Raw genomic sequence first — 17,288 nt, 5'->3', positions numbered from 1 at the left:
GGAGAGCCTCAGGGATAGATGAACCGGAGATGTTACACCAAGACATGTCTCAGTTAACCTGATGGGTTCAAAATGCAGGAAGTGGGTATACGGGACAAGACAATACTCTAACTGTAAGAATAAAGGTTTAGGTCAGGGTAGGGCTTGATGTTCCTAACTGTTGAAACAGAGCTCTTTAGTTTCTTCCTCCTACATGTAAGATTCTTTGGAGGTTAAGATGATGCTCAACCTGCAAGCTAAAGTTAAACGGCTGGAACTAGGGAGAGAAAATAAGTTACATAGGCTCGGAACCAGGAAAAGCCTAACTAAGGGTTTGCTTAAATAGAATTGAATGTTGGAGCTCAATATTTTAATATGTAAACATTTTACTGATACCAAAATGTGTCTTACCACACTTCCCCCAATCTCACACCACCCACCCTAACCTGCAGTAGCTATGGGTCCCTTGATTTCCATGGAAATATAGAGAAAAGAGACACTGATCTGGCTTGCAGGTATTTAGTAAGTTGTTAGCCTCACATCACATACTAGTATCATGTGAGTAGGCCATCTGAAGTAGGAAGCTTAGGGGAAAAACCTTGAAAAACACTTAAAAGCTTAAGCCACATCTCTATACTACAACACCTTTCACAATTTCTTCTCAGATAAGCATCATCCCCATCAGTGAAAAAACTCATATCTCATAATAGGAAAAACAGGCCTAAAAATTAAATGTGTGTCTTTGGAGGTCCCATCTATGGGATATCTTCCTAGTACCAGAAAAGTCCCCAGAAAGATCAATCTTTGCACGCCTCCCTGAAAGCTTACCACCAAGGAAAATGACTAGATCCATAGATTTCCTCCCTCAAACCAGCTTACCTCACATATAAATCATTAGCAACTCAGCCCTGACTCACATTATCACAGTCACAAGAGTGGTTGGAGAGAAAAGCACCAACCACGGGAACTAAAACAGAGGCAACCCAGGCCAAGTTGGGCTGATGGCAGATATCTGTTCCTTACAATTGGGTGCATAATGCGACTCACCGCAATGCCTTTTTCACAGACGCTTTTTAAAGTTTCTCCACAAAATCCAACAGGTCAAGTTCGTTCATGATGCTTCAAGATAAACAATCGTCAAGAGAAAAACATGCAGTATGTCTTACAATGTTGGAGTGCTTAAAAATATGACAAGGAACCATGAGAACAAAACCAGAGCATTATAAAAAATCTGTGTTCTACAAACATACCAGTGAATGCTATTAATAAGGTACTATGAGAGAAAACAAAATGAGAAATATATGTAAGACTGTTCCCTTTAGTGTGCAGAATTCATGGCTGTTGCTGCACTATCGAGCTACTTACATCTGTGACTGTCTGTTCTGGTAATACAAAATGAGGCCAAAGTGTGGCAACTTGTTTCCCACAGAAACCAAAAAATCTACATGAATCTCTTTTCTCCTGTGCCCTTTCACCTTATCTGCTCCCAGTTCTCCACGAAATGTCCTCTCCCTTCTCTAATTATTCTCCTCTTCATTTTGCTTGGCCTTGCATCCAAGCATGCAAGACAGAGAATCCTAGAGGTCCAAGATTCTAGAGTGGCTGTTTGCAAGGGGGAGGAGATTACAGTAACTGCCGCACTGTATATACTTCTGTGCAAAGAAAAAGGGACCGTATTCAGAATGTCTCTCACATATAAAGGAGCTGGATGGCAGGATACCTGTGTGGCCCAAGGAACTAGAGGCAGCAAATTATGGGCAAAAGAATTGCAACCAAAGGCTGGAAGAGGAAAGCTTTGCAAACAGCTGTCTCTAGCTCTTTAGTATTTGCTTCCAATGGGCAGAGTCTATTTTGAGAAGCATCAAGCACTGAAAAGAAGACTCCTGTTGCTGGAAGTTGACAGGAAGTAACATCCATGAGGGTAAGAATGCAAGATCAAGGCTTGTCCTAGAAACAATGCCCATAATGGAAAAAAAAAAGAAAGCAGAAGAGAAATGTAAGTCCAACCTGGCCCAGCCTAGCCCAGCCCAAGGAAGGTAGGAGTCAAGGAGATGAAACTAAAAGAGAAGAGCCTTGGACCACAACATTCTCCACAAGGTACACGCAACAAACTTCACCCTACTATTTAACCAAGTTACAAGAAGAACTTCTTAATCCCTACTTTTTCTCCTTAAAAGCTGCTATAAGTTCACTAATTAGACAGAAATGTTTTCAGAACAACGGTAATAGTTCAACTAGATGGCTCTTGCCTTCCTAAGGATATTAATTAAATAAGATATATATAGCTCTAAGTATATGATACATAAAATATAATACTCTGCAGGATATAGGTAACTGTTAGTTAATGATATTAATGAACGTCTGTAAGAAATGTTGCAACGATTTCCCTAATGTAAGAGCCTGGGGGAGGTAAATCTGTCTTCTAGGATTTCCTGCCCAGAGCTCAGAAATTCAGGTGTTGTTTTAGCTCTGCTACACTCTCTCCACCCAGCCCCGCCTTCCTGTTGGGGATCGGACCTCCCTATTGGCTATCTCATACCTGGAAACTGCCTGCCTTGTGACATCATTCTCCTACCAAACCTACTACCACTTGGTAGAGTCTTGGGGTTTCCGTGGACTTGTCTGTAAATAAATTTGGATCATCACAAGTGACCGGTGACCAGTGACAAGTGACCAGTAACCGGTGATCTTTGTACTGGACACATGCGCCATTCAGCTGCAGCCACTCAGACATCCTCTGGTGTTGTTTCCTCATCCCTTGTATCTGCAGTTGATGTTTCCTTTTCTTCTAGGACCATGTCAGGTAAGAAAAGAAACTTTTTAAATTTTTTCGTTAGATTTATTTTGCCCCTAAATTTACTAGTAGATTCAAAATAGCATGGAATAATGAGGGAAAGTATTGAACTAGAAGTCTGGAGACCTAATTTCAGTTTTGAATTTGGCATTTACTATCTGTGTGACTTTGGACAAATCATTGACTGTCTCACAAAGCCTGATTTTTTTCCTTATCTGTTACGTTAGGACACTACATTGGTTGTAGTGTACACTCTGATCCCTTTTTTTTCCAATATTGAGCCTTAAAGGGTACCCATGTAGAAAATGAAATCAGAGACTTCTCAAGAGTGTTTCAACAGAAACATAGAAAAGACAGGTGACATAGAAAACTAGCAATATATAGCAAGATGTTTCATCTCTAATGGTCTCCCTCCACTAATATTTCGACTAGTTGAAAAGAGAAAATAGGGAGAGAGGATGGAGAGTACTGGGCTATAGGGAGGCACAGAGTCAAACGTAAGGAAGTTTAGGATTGTTTTCATCAGCACAGGCCAACAGGAACCAAGAGATAGGATAAAAATATAAGAATGAAGAGGGAAAGCATAGAGGAGCTCTCAAGAAAAACGTAGTTTGCAATGGAATGTTGATGGGAACCAAAGATTTTAAATTAAAGCAGAAAGAGCATAGAGTGAAATCTGCTCAGAGCAGGGCAAAACAAAGTTGATTGTAGCAAATCCTTATTTTAACAGACTAAGAGGAAAGTAAGGACAGAACAGGGTATCACCAGGAAAGGCAGCTTACCAGAAAAGTCATACTCAGTGTTTTTTCTTTTATTGCCTCTCTGAATACAGTTGGCACTTGCCAGTTTTGAGTATAAACATTTTAGAAATATGTCCTGGAAATGATGCTTCCTATATACAAGAGACCAAAGTGGTTATCTAGGGGTCTGCTTTTCAATGTTTGATTCTTTCTAATTTTTAAACTATGTAGACATTTTACCAATTAAAATTTTTAAATGATATCTTCTAAATTGAATCAGAAGGACTATTTCCTTTGTGTGATATGTAGGTTCTAAGGCAAGGTTGCTTTTCATCTTTACAGTTCTTTCCTTCCTAACACAGAGAGCACATTGATCAACAGCCATCGTTCGTTTTTAGATCTTAGCTACCTAAGAAGAAAAAGAAAAATTCAAGCCCCACATCTCTAATTCCACATTGAGGGAATTCGCTGGTGGACCAGTGGTTCGGACTCGGTGCTTTCACTGCCAGGGCCATGTGGCGCAGCAAGAAAAAAAAAAATTCCACATTTATCTAGAACAATATTGTGGAGGCCTTTCGATGTTCTTACATTTGAAAATCTTTTTTAATTGGATTCTAGTGATGATGGTTCTTTTAGGTTTGGGGATGTCATCTTCTTGGATGTTGAAGATGATTATAATCTAAGTTCTAGGATAAATAAAAAAACCATCTTGATATTTTTTAAGCTTCCTTTCTGCTTATTGTATATTTCTATTCTTTGAAATACGTATTTCTACCAGGCTTAATACCTGTTACTTGCTGGGTAAAAATATGAATGAGCACAATAATGAAATTCTTTTACACTTATTATTTTGCTGTCTGCTTTGTACCAGTTTTCATTGAAATACTTGTCTGCATATATTGTGGCTACGTATACATTCACATTGATTGAATTTTGTTGCTTGTTATGCATTTTTACTGATATATCTTCTGTGTCTGTATGTATTGGCTAAAAATTCATTCAAAATCACATTCTACCGCGTTTTTTGGTTAATAGTATTCACTAAAATAGAGTGGGCAAAATTCACTTTCATAATATTGCATGTATGGTACAGAATGTCATTTGTTAGTAAACTCATTATGCTTTGACACTTGCCACATACCCCAGTTTTCATAACTATGTATTTCTTTTACGTTACGTAATATGTTTTTCATGATTTTTCTTTGTCTTTCTAGAACTTATTGTATCTTCCTCCATATAAATCATACACTATATATCAGCTTATTCATGGATTATTACTGCTATTATTATTGGTGGTGCTGTTATAACCACTTTATGGATGAGTAATCTGAAGTAAGCAGATAGCTTTTTTGTTTCCAAAAGCACTTAAGAAATTCACTTTCGGGTAATCATTTTGAGGTAGGATGAGAAACCAGGCTTTAAGAGGGTAAAAATGACTCTTTAAATTTACCAGTTGGACTGAGCTACATGTGAACTCTAGGTAATAGCATGGGAACTCCACAAGCAAAGTGAGACACTGAAGATTACAATGGTAATAGCCGTACTGTTTTCTAATGGACAGAAAAAATGCCTATATTATAAGTTCTACTTCTCCTGCTTTCTGGCAGCATTATGCTCAGAGTAGCGTCCTGGCAAGGAAGTCCGGATACTTAGGTTCTGAAACCTGGTAAGGATACTAACATAATGAGAGAACTTGAACAAGTCAACCCGACCTCTCTGAGTCTCAGTTTCCTTCCTCATGAAATGAGACTGTGAAAATAGAAGTTCTCTAAGACCTCCTAGTTCTAAAATGCTTCCAGTCTAGGAAACAGCATAGAAGTCCATACTAGTGCAGGCTGAAAGGAAAGATAGGGCAGGGAGAAGGTTGCTTCCAGCCTAGAGAACAATGTCTGAACCATACCACTTGGGTCTTCTGCCCATCTGTGTCCAAGATGGGAGCACAGGCAGCTAATACAGAAGAGTGTAAAACTGCTCAGTCCTTGCAACCATCATAATGGTCTGATTTTTGGTTTCTCAGTAAGTATTGACATTACAGGTGTCCGGATAGCAAGAACCTTAAGATAATGTTGTTCCTCAAACACAGTGAGAATTTATCAATGTGCCTGATCTTTTCATTACCCTCCTGTTCTTACAGAAAATTTCCAAAATCCATCTCTGCTTGGAACTCTGAATTCTCTGCAGCACTCTCCTCCTGGGGTGAGCAATGCACCTTCCCTAACAGGAAGTGTCTGCAACTTCTCCAGAGTCTCTGCTCCTGCCGTCAGTTCGGCATCAGCTACTGGTACCTCTTTCCAGACACTCATGGGTAGCGCCTACCTTCACCAACAGTCTAGCACAACTATGTTATCTGGAGTTACTGACCAGAGCCAGACCTCCACTTCAGCTGCTTCCTATCCGGGTGTCCTTGACTGGGACATCACAGGAAGCACTGAAAAGAATTCTCCTTCACTCGGACACTTGACTCTGGCAGTCACTGACCAGCACACAGCTGCTTCCTCCATGTTTATGGCAGCCCAGTATGATAAACTGCAGACACCAATAACAGGGTCCCTCTATATCCATCACTTTCTGCCAGGCTTGCTCAGGGAACACCATCTCAGATTCCAAACCAGGGACACAGCCCGTCACTTCCCTACCAGGAAGGAAGCCAGGTATGCTACTATAACCAAGGCACATTGGGGTCTTTACTGTATGGACAACTTGGCTCCTGCCTGCAATCCTATGGCTCTGTGTCATACACAGGATGTAGGGCCCCTGTGCAACCAGAAGTGGTTATGGTACTAAAGGAGATTCAGCCCACAAATATCCAACCACCAGCTTCCACCTCTGGAATCTACTACCTTGTGTCTGCTCAAGCCATCACAGAGACAAGTTTTCAAGGTGAGTACAAACAGCAAGAAAGTTGAACAATGAGGTCAGCATTCAAAAATGGGGTCAAATCTACAGCTGGGAAGTGGTGTACAGACAGGTAGAATTTAGATCCTGAGCCTTTAATGACCACTACCTTCGCTCAGGGCTCTCTGGTTTTAGACTCACATAAGAACACCTAGGGCTTCCCTGGTGGCACAGTGGTTAAGAATCCACCGGCCAATGCAGGGTACATGGGTTCAAGCCCTGGTCTGGGAAGATCCCACAGGCCGTGGAGCAGCTAAGCCCATGTGCCACAACTACTGAGCCTGCATTCTAGAGCCCGTGAGCCACAACTACTGAAGCCCACGCGCCTAGAGCCCGTGCTCCAAAACAAGAGAAGCCACCGCAATGAGAAGCCCGCACACCACAACCAAGAGTAGCCCCCGCTAGCCGCAACTAGAGAAAGCCCATGCACAGCAATGTAGACCCAGTGCAGCCAAAGAAATAAATACATAAAATAAATAAATTCAAACAATAAATAAATAAAAATAAATTAAACAAACCAAAAAAAAAGAACACGTAATGCATGGGGGAAGGTGGGAGGGACACTGTAAAGGTCATCTATGCTACATGTACAAGAACCCCGAGAGCATACTAATAGGTACCACATTTTTCACTGCTGTAGCCAATCATTCCCGCTGTACTACCACACTGTCTCACTCCCTTCCCTGTTCTACTGCTAGAGTCTCTTTGGAAGATGTTTCAGAACTCTTGTTATCATAGTGCCAGTTTAACTGTCCTCACTTCCCTAATTTACACCAGGGTTTAAGACCTTGTGGTCCGGGATCCTGTCCAGAGCAAGCAGGCTAAGACTCTGTCTTTGTTTATATATTTCATCAGGAAGGGCGCTACTCCCTCTCCTAGCTCATGGTGTGAAGTGTTCTTAGCCTCTCAGGAAAGTGGGGAGAATTGAAAGGACTCTATATGAGAATGCTAGGCTTTGTGAAACATTTCATTTTTTAAAAATAAGACTCATTTTTAATTGATTTATAACAATCTTATGAAATACAAAGAAAGCCAAGAATCGGTGACATGAAATGATCACCAGTAAGAATTCCAACAGTCACCCCTTATCTCGTAGCATAGGGCACTGTCCGTGATCCTTAAGAAGAGTTACTAGAAATGCCTTGCCCATCTTGCCCCTAAACACCAACACAGCAATCATGTACCTTGAAAGGTACATGATTGCTGTGTTGGTGTTTAGGGGGAGCATCTCACTTACCAGGGACTGACTTCTACCTGGATTCCTTTGTAGGGATGGAGACTTCCCTGGTGATGAAAAATTCCCTGGGATTGCAACCTCCAAGCCAGACATCTTGTGTGACACAAACTCAAGAACTCCCCAAGTCCTGCAGGAGCAGAAATATTCAGATACTTGAGAGTAACCCACCACCTGAACTTGGGGACATTTCAGGGACAGCTCCAGTCCAGAGTGCCAGTAGTCTCCTGGCCCTGCCTCCAGCTCCAAGCCAGGGGCAAATAGAGAGTAAGCACTTGGAGAATATTAAAACCAAGCTTTCAAAGTCTCTGGATGCCTACCAGATCCCAAGAGAAAACCAAGAGCCTCCACTACTCCCTTTAGAAATCCCTGATATTCACCAGCTCCTGGCCTGCACTGATGCATCCCCTCAGCCAAGAGGAGCAGCCTGCTTCTGAAAATGCTGATCTGGGAAAGAACAGCCTGAGTCTTGAGGACGTAGGGACACTTGAAAATGGGATGGAATCTAGCAGTGGTTTTGCAGACATTACTACACTGGCGGAGGATATTTACCTTCCCCAGCTCTTTTATTCTTTGAAAGATCTTGATCAATCCAAAGGTCCCAACGTGATCAAAGCCAAAGACACCAGAGCCATTAAGGTGAATCAGGTGCAGGAAAAGCCAAGTGTCATAAAGGTTCCCTCTGCTCAACCCAGGAAGAACAAACATAAAGTCTCTGAGCCTATCAGTGGTGCTCCCAAGGCCAAAATCCAGCCAAAGAATCCAGAGTGCCTGTTAGGGGGAGAAGTGCTTCTATGCCATGCTGCAGTCAGTGACAGGGCTCCTGTGACCACGGCCAAGCATTCTAAAGGCAAACCTCAGAAAGCTGCATCCAGAAAGATCAGCAAAACGAAGAGCCATGGGCAGGAAAGGACCACAAGGACCAGAGGAAGGAAGAAGGCTGAAGAGAATAAGCAGTCAGGGAACAAAGTCAAGGCAGAAGAGAGGCCAACAATTCCCCAGACGAAGCGAAAGAAGCAGCAAACTGAGCTTATCCAAGAGAGCTTTAAAAAGCCTCGAACTTCCCTAGGCATGCACATGCTGGAGTCTGTGAAGGTTTTTCATGCACTGGGGGAGGAGAGTGATAAGAAAACTGGGCTATCTTCCTGTTGGGTCTTGGGAAATTCAAGCAACCCTAAACACCCCCAGCTATCCAGCCATGGAGGCATACCCCACGTGAGGGTAAGAGTCCTGAGAAAACTCAAGTCGAAGCCCAGAAACCAGACAGCAGTGCTGAAAAAGAGTGTTCATCTCCATCCCAGTATGAGCTGCCGCCTCCTGGGAAGGTCAAGTTGATACCTCTGCTGTTTTCTGCCTGGGACAAACCTCAATCTCGACCTGCTCCTGGGAGGCCACAGTCTCTGTCCTCTCATTGGCCTGCTGTGGCTGACCGTGCCCAGCTTGCTTCTACTAACTCAGCTCAACCTCCTGCAGTGAGTTCATCCCAGCCATCTCCTGCCTTTCCCGGGTCCTGCCAAACCATCTCAGCCAACTATGACTAACCAACCCAACCGTGTTTGACCGACCATACCCAGCCTAGTGTCCCTCAGTCTGCTGCTGCTAGGCCTGCACCCTACAAAACTTCATCTTGCACTTCTCTCCAGCGGGAGCCTGTTCCCCCTGCTATGACTAAGCGCCAGTCCCCACCCAAGCTCCAAACCCCATTTCTACTCCAAGACTTCAGCAAGCAACCAATTCCATGGAGGGAACCCAATGTTCCCGAGCCAGTAATGTCAAAGCCCATCAAACACGAGCAGAGGCCAGAGCGGGAGGCCATGAAGAGACGGGCTCAACAAGAACGTTACAATGCTGCCAAATACACCTCTTTGGGGAAAGTGCAATTTTTCATTGAGAGGGAAAAAGAAATGGAAATTGCTGACTACTACGGATATGTAAAGTAAGAGCTGCTAGCAGTGTTGGTGCCGCCTTGGGGACCAGCTGCTCTTCCATATACAGATAAGATAGGTATAAATTTCTCTATTTATTTTGATATATTTTAAAACAATAAAACTGAATAAATAAATGTAATAGAATTCATAGATGAGTAATAAAGCTTTTGAATCTTGAGATGCTGCTAACTGTGGTGTGTTTTAGCTTTTCGGTTTGTTTGTTTGTTTTTGATGGGGTTGGAATCAAAGTCTGCATGAGAAAGGAAGGACTGAAAGTTGGATGGGAGAATGAAGGAAAGGGGAGGAAAGGGGTAAAAACTGAGGAAAGAGGAAGGAACTTGGCCCAGGGCTAGGAAGGCCAGAAGAGATTTATGGATTTATGAAAGGAAGCAGGAGTGAGGATGAAATGGAAGAAGTAAAAAGCAGGGTCAGAGGTCAGGGGTGAAAGAACAAAATTTGAGTAGAGTTGAAGATGACAGAAGGTAAGTCTAGGTTTACTGGGAGAAACAGAAAAAGTCTCTTGGGGAGGTTGGCCTTAAGTCTCACAACCACCAGATAGGTATTTAAGAAAACAAGAGGTTCAGGACACATCTCTGAAAGGTTAGAGTCGCCTTATTCAGGTGTGATTATAGTGGGGGAATAGGGAAATCTACCAGAGAGGTGGCTAGGGCTCAGAGTTATCCTAGGGGCAGCTGACGACAGGGGCACAGCCAAGGGAACTGCTGCATCAGGAGGCCCACGAGTAGGGCCTGGTATGTAAATCACCATGTACTCAACACCTAAGCTCCAGGGCAGCTAATGCACTCTTCAGTTAATCCTGGCAACGACGGGCAAGGCCAGTATTCCTGTGCCACTTCACTTAGAGAGGTGCAGCAAAGGGCTGAGTTCACATCGCACGTGAGGTACAAGGCCTCAGTTGCAGGCCCAAATGCCTCCAAAGTCCTCAGTATTTGTAAGTGCCTGCAGGCGGCCAACCTGGCTTTCAGAGGACAGCATCCTGAGGTTACTGGTCGACGAGATCAAACTTCTGGACGGGCCTAAATATTAACTTGTGGGGCTTCTTCTGTTGACCAGGTTGCGTGCCGCCTTCTGTAAGCATCACCATCAACTGAAACGCATGAGAAAATCCGACGGAAGCATCCACTCTCACGGGTGAGAGCGGTGGGGGCACGCACACTGGGCAGCCGCTCCAACAGCCACAGGACGCAGGCGCCCAGTGGTTCACGGGCTCCCTGGGAGGCCTCGTGGGGCAGGTCGAGGGAGTGAGGATTGTAGAGAGCGGCAGTGGTGGGCGTCCAAAGGAATGCAGTGGGGAGAAGGGAGAGATGGAGACAGTGGAGAGTGGATAGTGACCATGGGAAAACTGGCAATGTTCATTTTCAAAATTAAGTTTTTGAGATGTGATTCACATGCCATAACATTCACCTTCTGAAACTGCAAATTCAGCGTCGTTTCGTACATTCATAAGCCTATGCAACCATCACCGTCATCTAACCCATCACGTTTTCATCACCCCACAAAGAAGCCCCCGTAACCATCAGCAGGCCCTCTTCATCCCCTCCTCCTTCAGTCCCTGCAACCATTAATTTCCTTTCTGTCGCTATGGTTTTGCCTTTTCTGGACATTTCATGACATAATACAAATGGGACCACTGTGTGTGGCTTCTTTCACTTAGCATAATGTTTTCAAGTTCGTCCATGTCGTAGCATGTGTCAGTACTTCATTCCTTTTTATGAATGTATAATATTTCACATATACACCACATTTAAAAATCCATTCATCCATTGATGGGCATTTGGTTTTTTTACACTAATAATCTCCACTTATTGACAGTTTATTCTCTGCCAGGCAGAACCAGGCTAAGTTACTGACCTTATTTCACAGATAAAGAGGCTTGGAGAGTGTGAAGAGTTTGCCCAAGATTAAGAGCTAGCAATTGGGGGAACTGGAGTTTGAACTCAGGTGAACTTCACAGGTAATAACTTCACATGACAGAACATTAGAAAAGGTACACAAGGGTATTCATTGAAAAGTCACCCTTTTCCCCACATTCCCCAGCCTCACATTTCCCTCCTCAGAGACATCTGCTTTTGCCGTGCTGTGGATCCTTCCAGAGAAATATTTATACCCCAATATGTATGTATCACAATTTATTGACTAATCTGTCCCACTGATTTGAAATGTCACTTTTATGGTATAATAGATTCTTATACGTATTTATATTACTCTTTTCAGAGCTGTCCTGACTCTTTTTTCCTATCTTTTATGTTTGCCATTTCTCTAAAATTCTTTTTATCTTCTTTTTGATTAAAAATTTTTTTCCTTTTCTTGTTTGTTTCTCTTAAGGCATTATCCATTATGTTCATTCACTCATATTAATTAATTAATTAATTAATTAATTTTTGGTGGTGTCAGATATTGCAGCACGTGGGCTCTTCCTTATGGCTCGGGGGCTCTCTAGTTGTGGCACGTGGGCTCCAGAGCACGTGGGCTCAGTGGTTGCGGCGTGCGGGCTTAGTTGCCCTGCAGCATGTGGGATCTCAGTTCCCCACCAGGGACTGACTCTGCATCCCCTGCATTGGAAGGTGGATTCTTAACCACTGGACAACCAGGAAGTCCCCACTCTTGTATTATTTTAAATTTAGTCCTCATTTCTGAAATTTTTTTCTTTTATTTTGAATTCTGTCTTGAGTTCTATCATCTTACCTAATTCTGATTTATGCTGTTCTTTCATGGTTTTTTTTATTATGGTAAAATATACATAAAAGAAAATTTAGTATTTCAACCATTTTCAAGTATACAGTTCAGTGACATTAAATACTCTCACAATGCTGTGTGACCATCACCACTGTCCAAATTCAAAATAATTATGTCTAAAGATTGAGCAGGACCTCAGAAAGATGGAGGCAGCAGCATAGTTTCTGAATCTCTCCAAACCCTTTCATGGAAGAAGATCAACTAAAACCAAACACCCATAGGTGGCATTTATCAGCATTTACCATTTGCAGAACTTTTTCACCATCCCAAACAGAGACTCTAGAGCCGTTAAACAATAACTTCCCATTCCCTCCTCGATCCATGTTCTTTCATCTTTTCCATTGTTTTTCCTAACATCTTTTAGCCCACTTTGAAATAATAGGTTACAGTTTTGATCTGTTTTGTGGACCTGTATTTCCAACTTGATTTTATTGTCTGAAGAGATGCTACTCTGCTCCTTATTCTCTTTTTTCTTACACTACCTCTGTACGGGATTTGATCCCAATCCTTTTCTTTTATTGATTTTTGGATGAAAAACGTTTTAAAGCACTTTGAAAAGGAGGTGCGAGGCCATGTGGAAACGTGTTCCTCATGGCTGTTTCATCAATGCTTCACTTATACTGTTTTGAAATAACTCTTTTCCAGGGTGCATAAACCAGTGGGCTTTATCATTGGACAGAGTGCAGGGAAACGACCCCACGAAAGCTGATCACCTTAGCAAAAATGATTTAGTTATGATTTCACCCAGGATTGGTCACAAACCAGCCTGGGAAACTCAATGAACCAGAGACAAGGTATAATGCCATCTTTCCTTCTCTCTGCCTCAGCTCTCAAGGATTGGTCACCTACATGTTATTCGTAATTATTAGTTGGTTTCTGTTCATAATTACTATCAGAAGACACAGCACTTATGGGCCTAATTACACTGCCCGGCTACACACCATTCTTCTTCATTTTGGCTTCCTGTCCACCAGCAGGAACCTGATTTATTTTTGTTCTCCCTTCACCACAGCCCAGTAATTTTTGTGAATGACTCTCAGTCTCGCCAGAATCTGTATCTCTCACTCTGCCCCAACATCCCACCCCATCATTCGCTCCCTGAGGTGTACTCTAGAAATTTAGGTAAACTGGATATTTTAACACGGTTCACCATCTCTTATGAAACCAGAAGAAGAGCAGCTCTCTTATGGAATGACGGAGAACTTGTAAGGATAATACACCAATCTGCAGGAGAAAGAGAAGAAAAGAATGATGGAAATAGTTTCCTGAAAACTGTTTTTACATTATGTTTTGTTTGTTCCTGGTAAATAAATTGAAATCTTCTAAACATTAAAAAAAATCTAAACCACTAAATTCAATAATACAGGAATATAACTTTTAAAAAAAAATTTCTTTGGCTGTGCAGCATGTGGGATCTCAGCTCCCCAACTAGGGATTCAACCCATGTCTGCTGCATTGGAAGCACCAAATCTTAACCTCTGGACCACCAGGGAAGTCCCAGGAATATAAGTTAAAGGAGAAGTTATAAACCCCTTGGTTATATGAACTGGAGATTTTTAGTAAGAAGTCATGTATTTTAAATGACTTGGAGCTTTAAAAAAAGGAAGGAAGGAAGGAAGGAAGGAAGGAAGGAAGAAAAAAAAAAAAGGGAGTTCCTTAGTGGTGCAGTGGATAAGACTCCAAGCTCCCAATGCAGGGGGTCCCGGGTTCGATCCCTGGTCAGGGGCCTAGATCTCACATGAATGCCGCAACTAAGAGTTCACGTGCCACAACTCAGGAGCTGCAACTAAGGAGCCTGCCTGCTGCAACTAAGACCCAGCACAACCAAATAAATTAATTAATTAAAAATATATATATATTAAAAAAATAAAAAGGAGGTGTGATTGAGAATCGCTTTTCTAACTTCACAGAATTTCTGTTTGTCTGTTTTTTTAATGTAGTATTCAAAAACACAGTGGCTTACTTTCGGAGGTTTCCTGGCTCTGCTGCCCTCCCTGACTTTTACCAAGACATTTCCCTTTGTGCCTGTTTTTCCTCCCAGAAGTTTCTCTTCTGTGTGGGTCACATCCTGGAAAGGAGCTCTGGCTGCTCAGTTTGAAGATGTAGAAGGGCTAGACTGCTCCATCCCTTTAGACTATTCTGGGCCCCTTGTCCTTACTCACGTTAGGGTTTGGTAAAATCTCTCCCAGTCAGCTGCTGTTCTCATATTGGCCCACAGTGCTTTCCAATGAATACCTGCTGGCATTTTGAAGGACTGCTGTCTTCATGTCCATCAGATGCTTGCTCCTGTCTGACACTTCCTTTGGTACAGATGCTGGGACCAGGCAGGTCTCTGTTGGTGGTGGTCTGACACACCCTCTTGTTTTGGGGTTTCTAGTTTCTCGATAAGTGTTACCCGTGGGCACTTGGTTTTGGTTGATCTAGTTCCATGAGAGGGTTTGGTGAGATTCAAAAGCTGTGCAACTGCCTCCATCTTTCTGAAATTCTGCTCCATCATTTGCCATAATTACTTGAAATGTGGGGTCCTGTAATTTTCAGTTTCCCGAAGCAGAGCCCCATTTACACTACCCTCGTTAGGACTCTGGGTCAGAAGAGGCTTTCTGAGTCTCCTCTGTCTGATGTCTCATGTGTGTATTTGCTCAGTCCATGTTTTGAGTAGGAAGTTAAAACACAACAACCTAAAGGGCTCATGGGTTGGGGGACATTTGGCCACCATGAGAGGTGGAGTAAGCCTGTGGGCAGGGGGAGAGTCTGAAGGCAGGTCCTGGTCAGGAATGTGTATCTTTTCCTTCCCTCTTTTCCTTCTCTTTTATTGACTTTCCTAAGCATGTACAAAATGGAATCTCCAATCTGCCCTCCTCCCCAGCAAAAGACCTGGTCCATGCCCAGTTTTCTTCATCTCAGTTCATGGTAATATCATTTTTTCGGTTGCTCAGGCCAGAGACCTTCAAAATCACTTGACTCCTCTTCTTCCCTGCCAACCATGCATCAGCAAACTCTGTCTGCCTTACCTTTGAATTGTATCTAGAACTTGTGCACTTCTAACCACTTTCCTCCATTTCCACGTTAGTCCAAGTCCCCATCATTTCCTGCCCAGATTACTAGGAGAGCCTCCTAACTCAGAAGCTTCCCAAACTTTCTAGATTTACAGAGCCTTTGGTGTCTCGCCTCTAGGCTAAAAGCAATACTTAACAGTCCCATTTATTAACTAGTTGGGTGCCAATAATTAATAAGCATTTATGTTTGCAGTAGGCTGGATAACGACCACACAAAGAGATCAGATCCTAATTCCTCAAACCTATAAATATTACTACCTTATTTAGAAGAAGGATCTTTGCATATGTGATCAAATTAAGGATCTTGAGATGGGGAGGTTATCCTGGATTATCAGGGTGAGCCCTAAATGTAATCATATGCATCTTACAAAATGGAGGCAGAACGAGATTTGATAGAGACAGAAGAGGGAGAGGCAAAGTGACCATGGAAGCAAAGACTGGAGTGTTGCAGCCACCAGCCAAGCAATGCCAGCAACCACCAGAGGCTGGCAGAAGCAAGGAACGAAAACTCCCTCAAGAGGCTCTGAAGGGAGTGTAAATCCTACTGACACCTTAGTTTTGTCCCAGTGGTATTGATTTCAGACTTCTGGCCTCCAGAACTGTGAAAAAATAAATTTCTGCTTTTTAAAGCCACCAGTTGTGGTGATTTGTTAGAGCAGCCACAGGAAAAATGCTCCATTTGCACAATAATACAATGCTACAACAACTAGGTAGACGTTTGAAAAATAATACATGTGAATTAAAAGGAAAATATTTTTATTTCACTCTGAAATAACCACAATTACTTGCTAATGGAATGTGGGGGACTGTTGGGCACTGTACAACATCTCAAACCTTAGAATTAAATTGGATGCTGCCAGACTCATTTCCTGCTCCACACTGATCTTCAATTAGTACTTGACTTTTGTTACAACTACTGCCAAAAATCCCAGGTTCACAATCATATGACAGCATTGAAAGTAGTATAGCACAACCTAATGTTGAAACTGTGAACTACCTACCAGCTAGAAGCTCACATGGTATCTAACAGATGTCAAATATTGCTGTGAATCCTTCAAAAATTTTAAATATCCTGCTATAGGCTGGTGAATTTATGTGGTGTCCTGGGGGGTGCCCCAGTGTACCTTGTGAACCACAGTCCTGACTGGCTTTCCTATTCCCACCCTTGCCTGCCTAAAATTTGTCAACACAGCCACTGTAATCGATCCTTTCAAAACATTAGTCAGATCCTGTCCTTCTTCTGCTTGAGCCCTCCCACGGCTTCTCATTTTTCTCAGTGTCAAAGCCAAGGTCCCTGCAATGGCCTATGTGGCCCTACCTACATCGGGGGTCAACAAATGAACAGCCAGACAGTAAAAATGTTAGTCTCTGTGAGCCAGATTGTTTTTGTCTCAGCTATTCAACTCTGCAGTGGTAGCATGAAAGCAGCCATAGAAAATATGTAAATGAATGGGCATGGCTGTGTTCCAATAAAACTTCATTTGCAAAGACAAGTAGTTTGCTGAGCCCTGATGTACATGATCTATTGCTATGTTCCCTGTCACTCATTCCACTCCCATCACGCTCAGCCCTTGCTGGTCCTTAAGTACATCAGAGAGCTCCTGGCTCAGGGCCTTGGTACTTGCTGTTCCCTGCCTGCTGTTACCTCCAAGTCTTTACTCAAATCTTTCCAATGAGGGTTTATCTGACTGCACTATCTGAAATTACAACTGTCCCCCTGCACTTCTCCTTTCCTTCAATCTGATTCCCTTTACAGAGCCCACTTCTCCCATGGTATTTAGAATCTTCTAATATACTATGTAATTACTTATTTATCACATAATTGCTTGTAATCCATCATTCCCTCACCCATCACTAGAATATAAGATCCTTGAAGGCAGGGTTGTGTTTCTTTTTGTCTGCTTT

The 17,288-nt window shown here is 42.7% G+C and overlaps 1 protein-coding gene across 1 annotated transcript; it reads left to right on the top strand.

The window, feature by feature from the left end:
- The first annotated feature begins 1,556 nt into the window (after nt 1-1,556).
- LOC111169113 (uncharacterized protein C2orf78) lies at nt 1,557-9,629 on the top strand. The gene is given in 6 exon segments (XM_022563091.3): nt 1,557-2,782; nt 5,648-6,034; nt 6,037-6,393; nt 7,679-8,046; nt 8,048-8,822; nt 8,825-9,629. Coding segments are annotated over 6 exon segments (2,745 nt in total). The 5' UTR covers nt 1,557-2,682; the 3' UTR covers nt 9,583-9,629.
- Nucleotides 9,630-17,288: the final 7,659 nt, after the last annotated feature.

This window comes from Delphinapterus leucas, chromosome 13 (assembly GCF_059928025.1).
Source record: "Delphinapterus leucas isolate spDelLeu-1000000601 "Yukka" chromosome 13, BTC_Dleu_Yukka2, whole genome shotgun sequence".
NCBI classification, from domain to species: domain Eukaryota; kingdom Metazoa; phylum Chordata; class Mammalia; order Artiodactyla; family Monodontidae; genus Delphinapterus; species Delphinapterus leucas.
The sequence above is the reverse complement of the archived record's forward strand: the minus strand, read 5'-3'. Positions and strand labels throughout refer to the sequence as shown.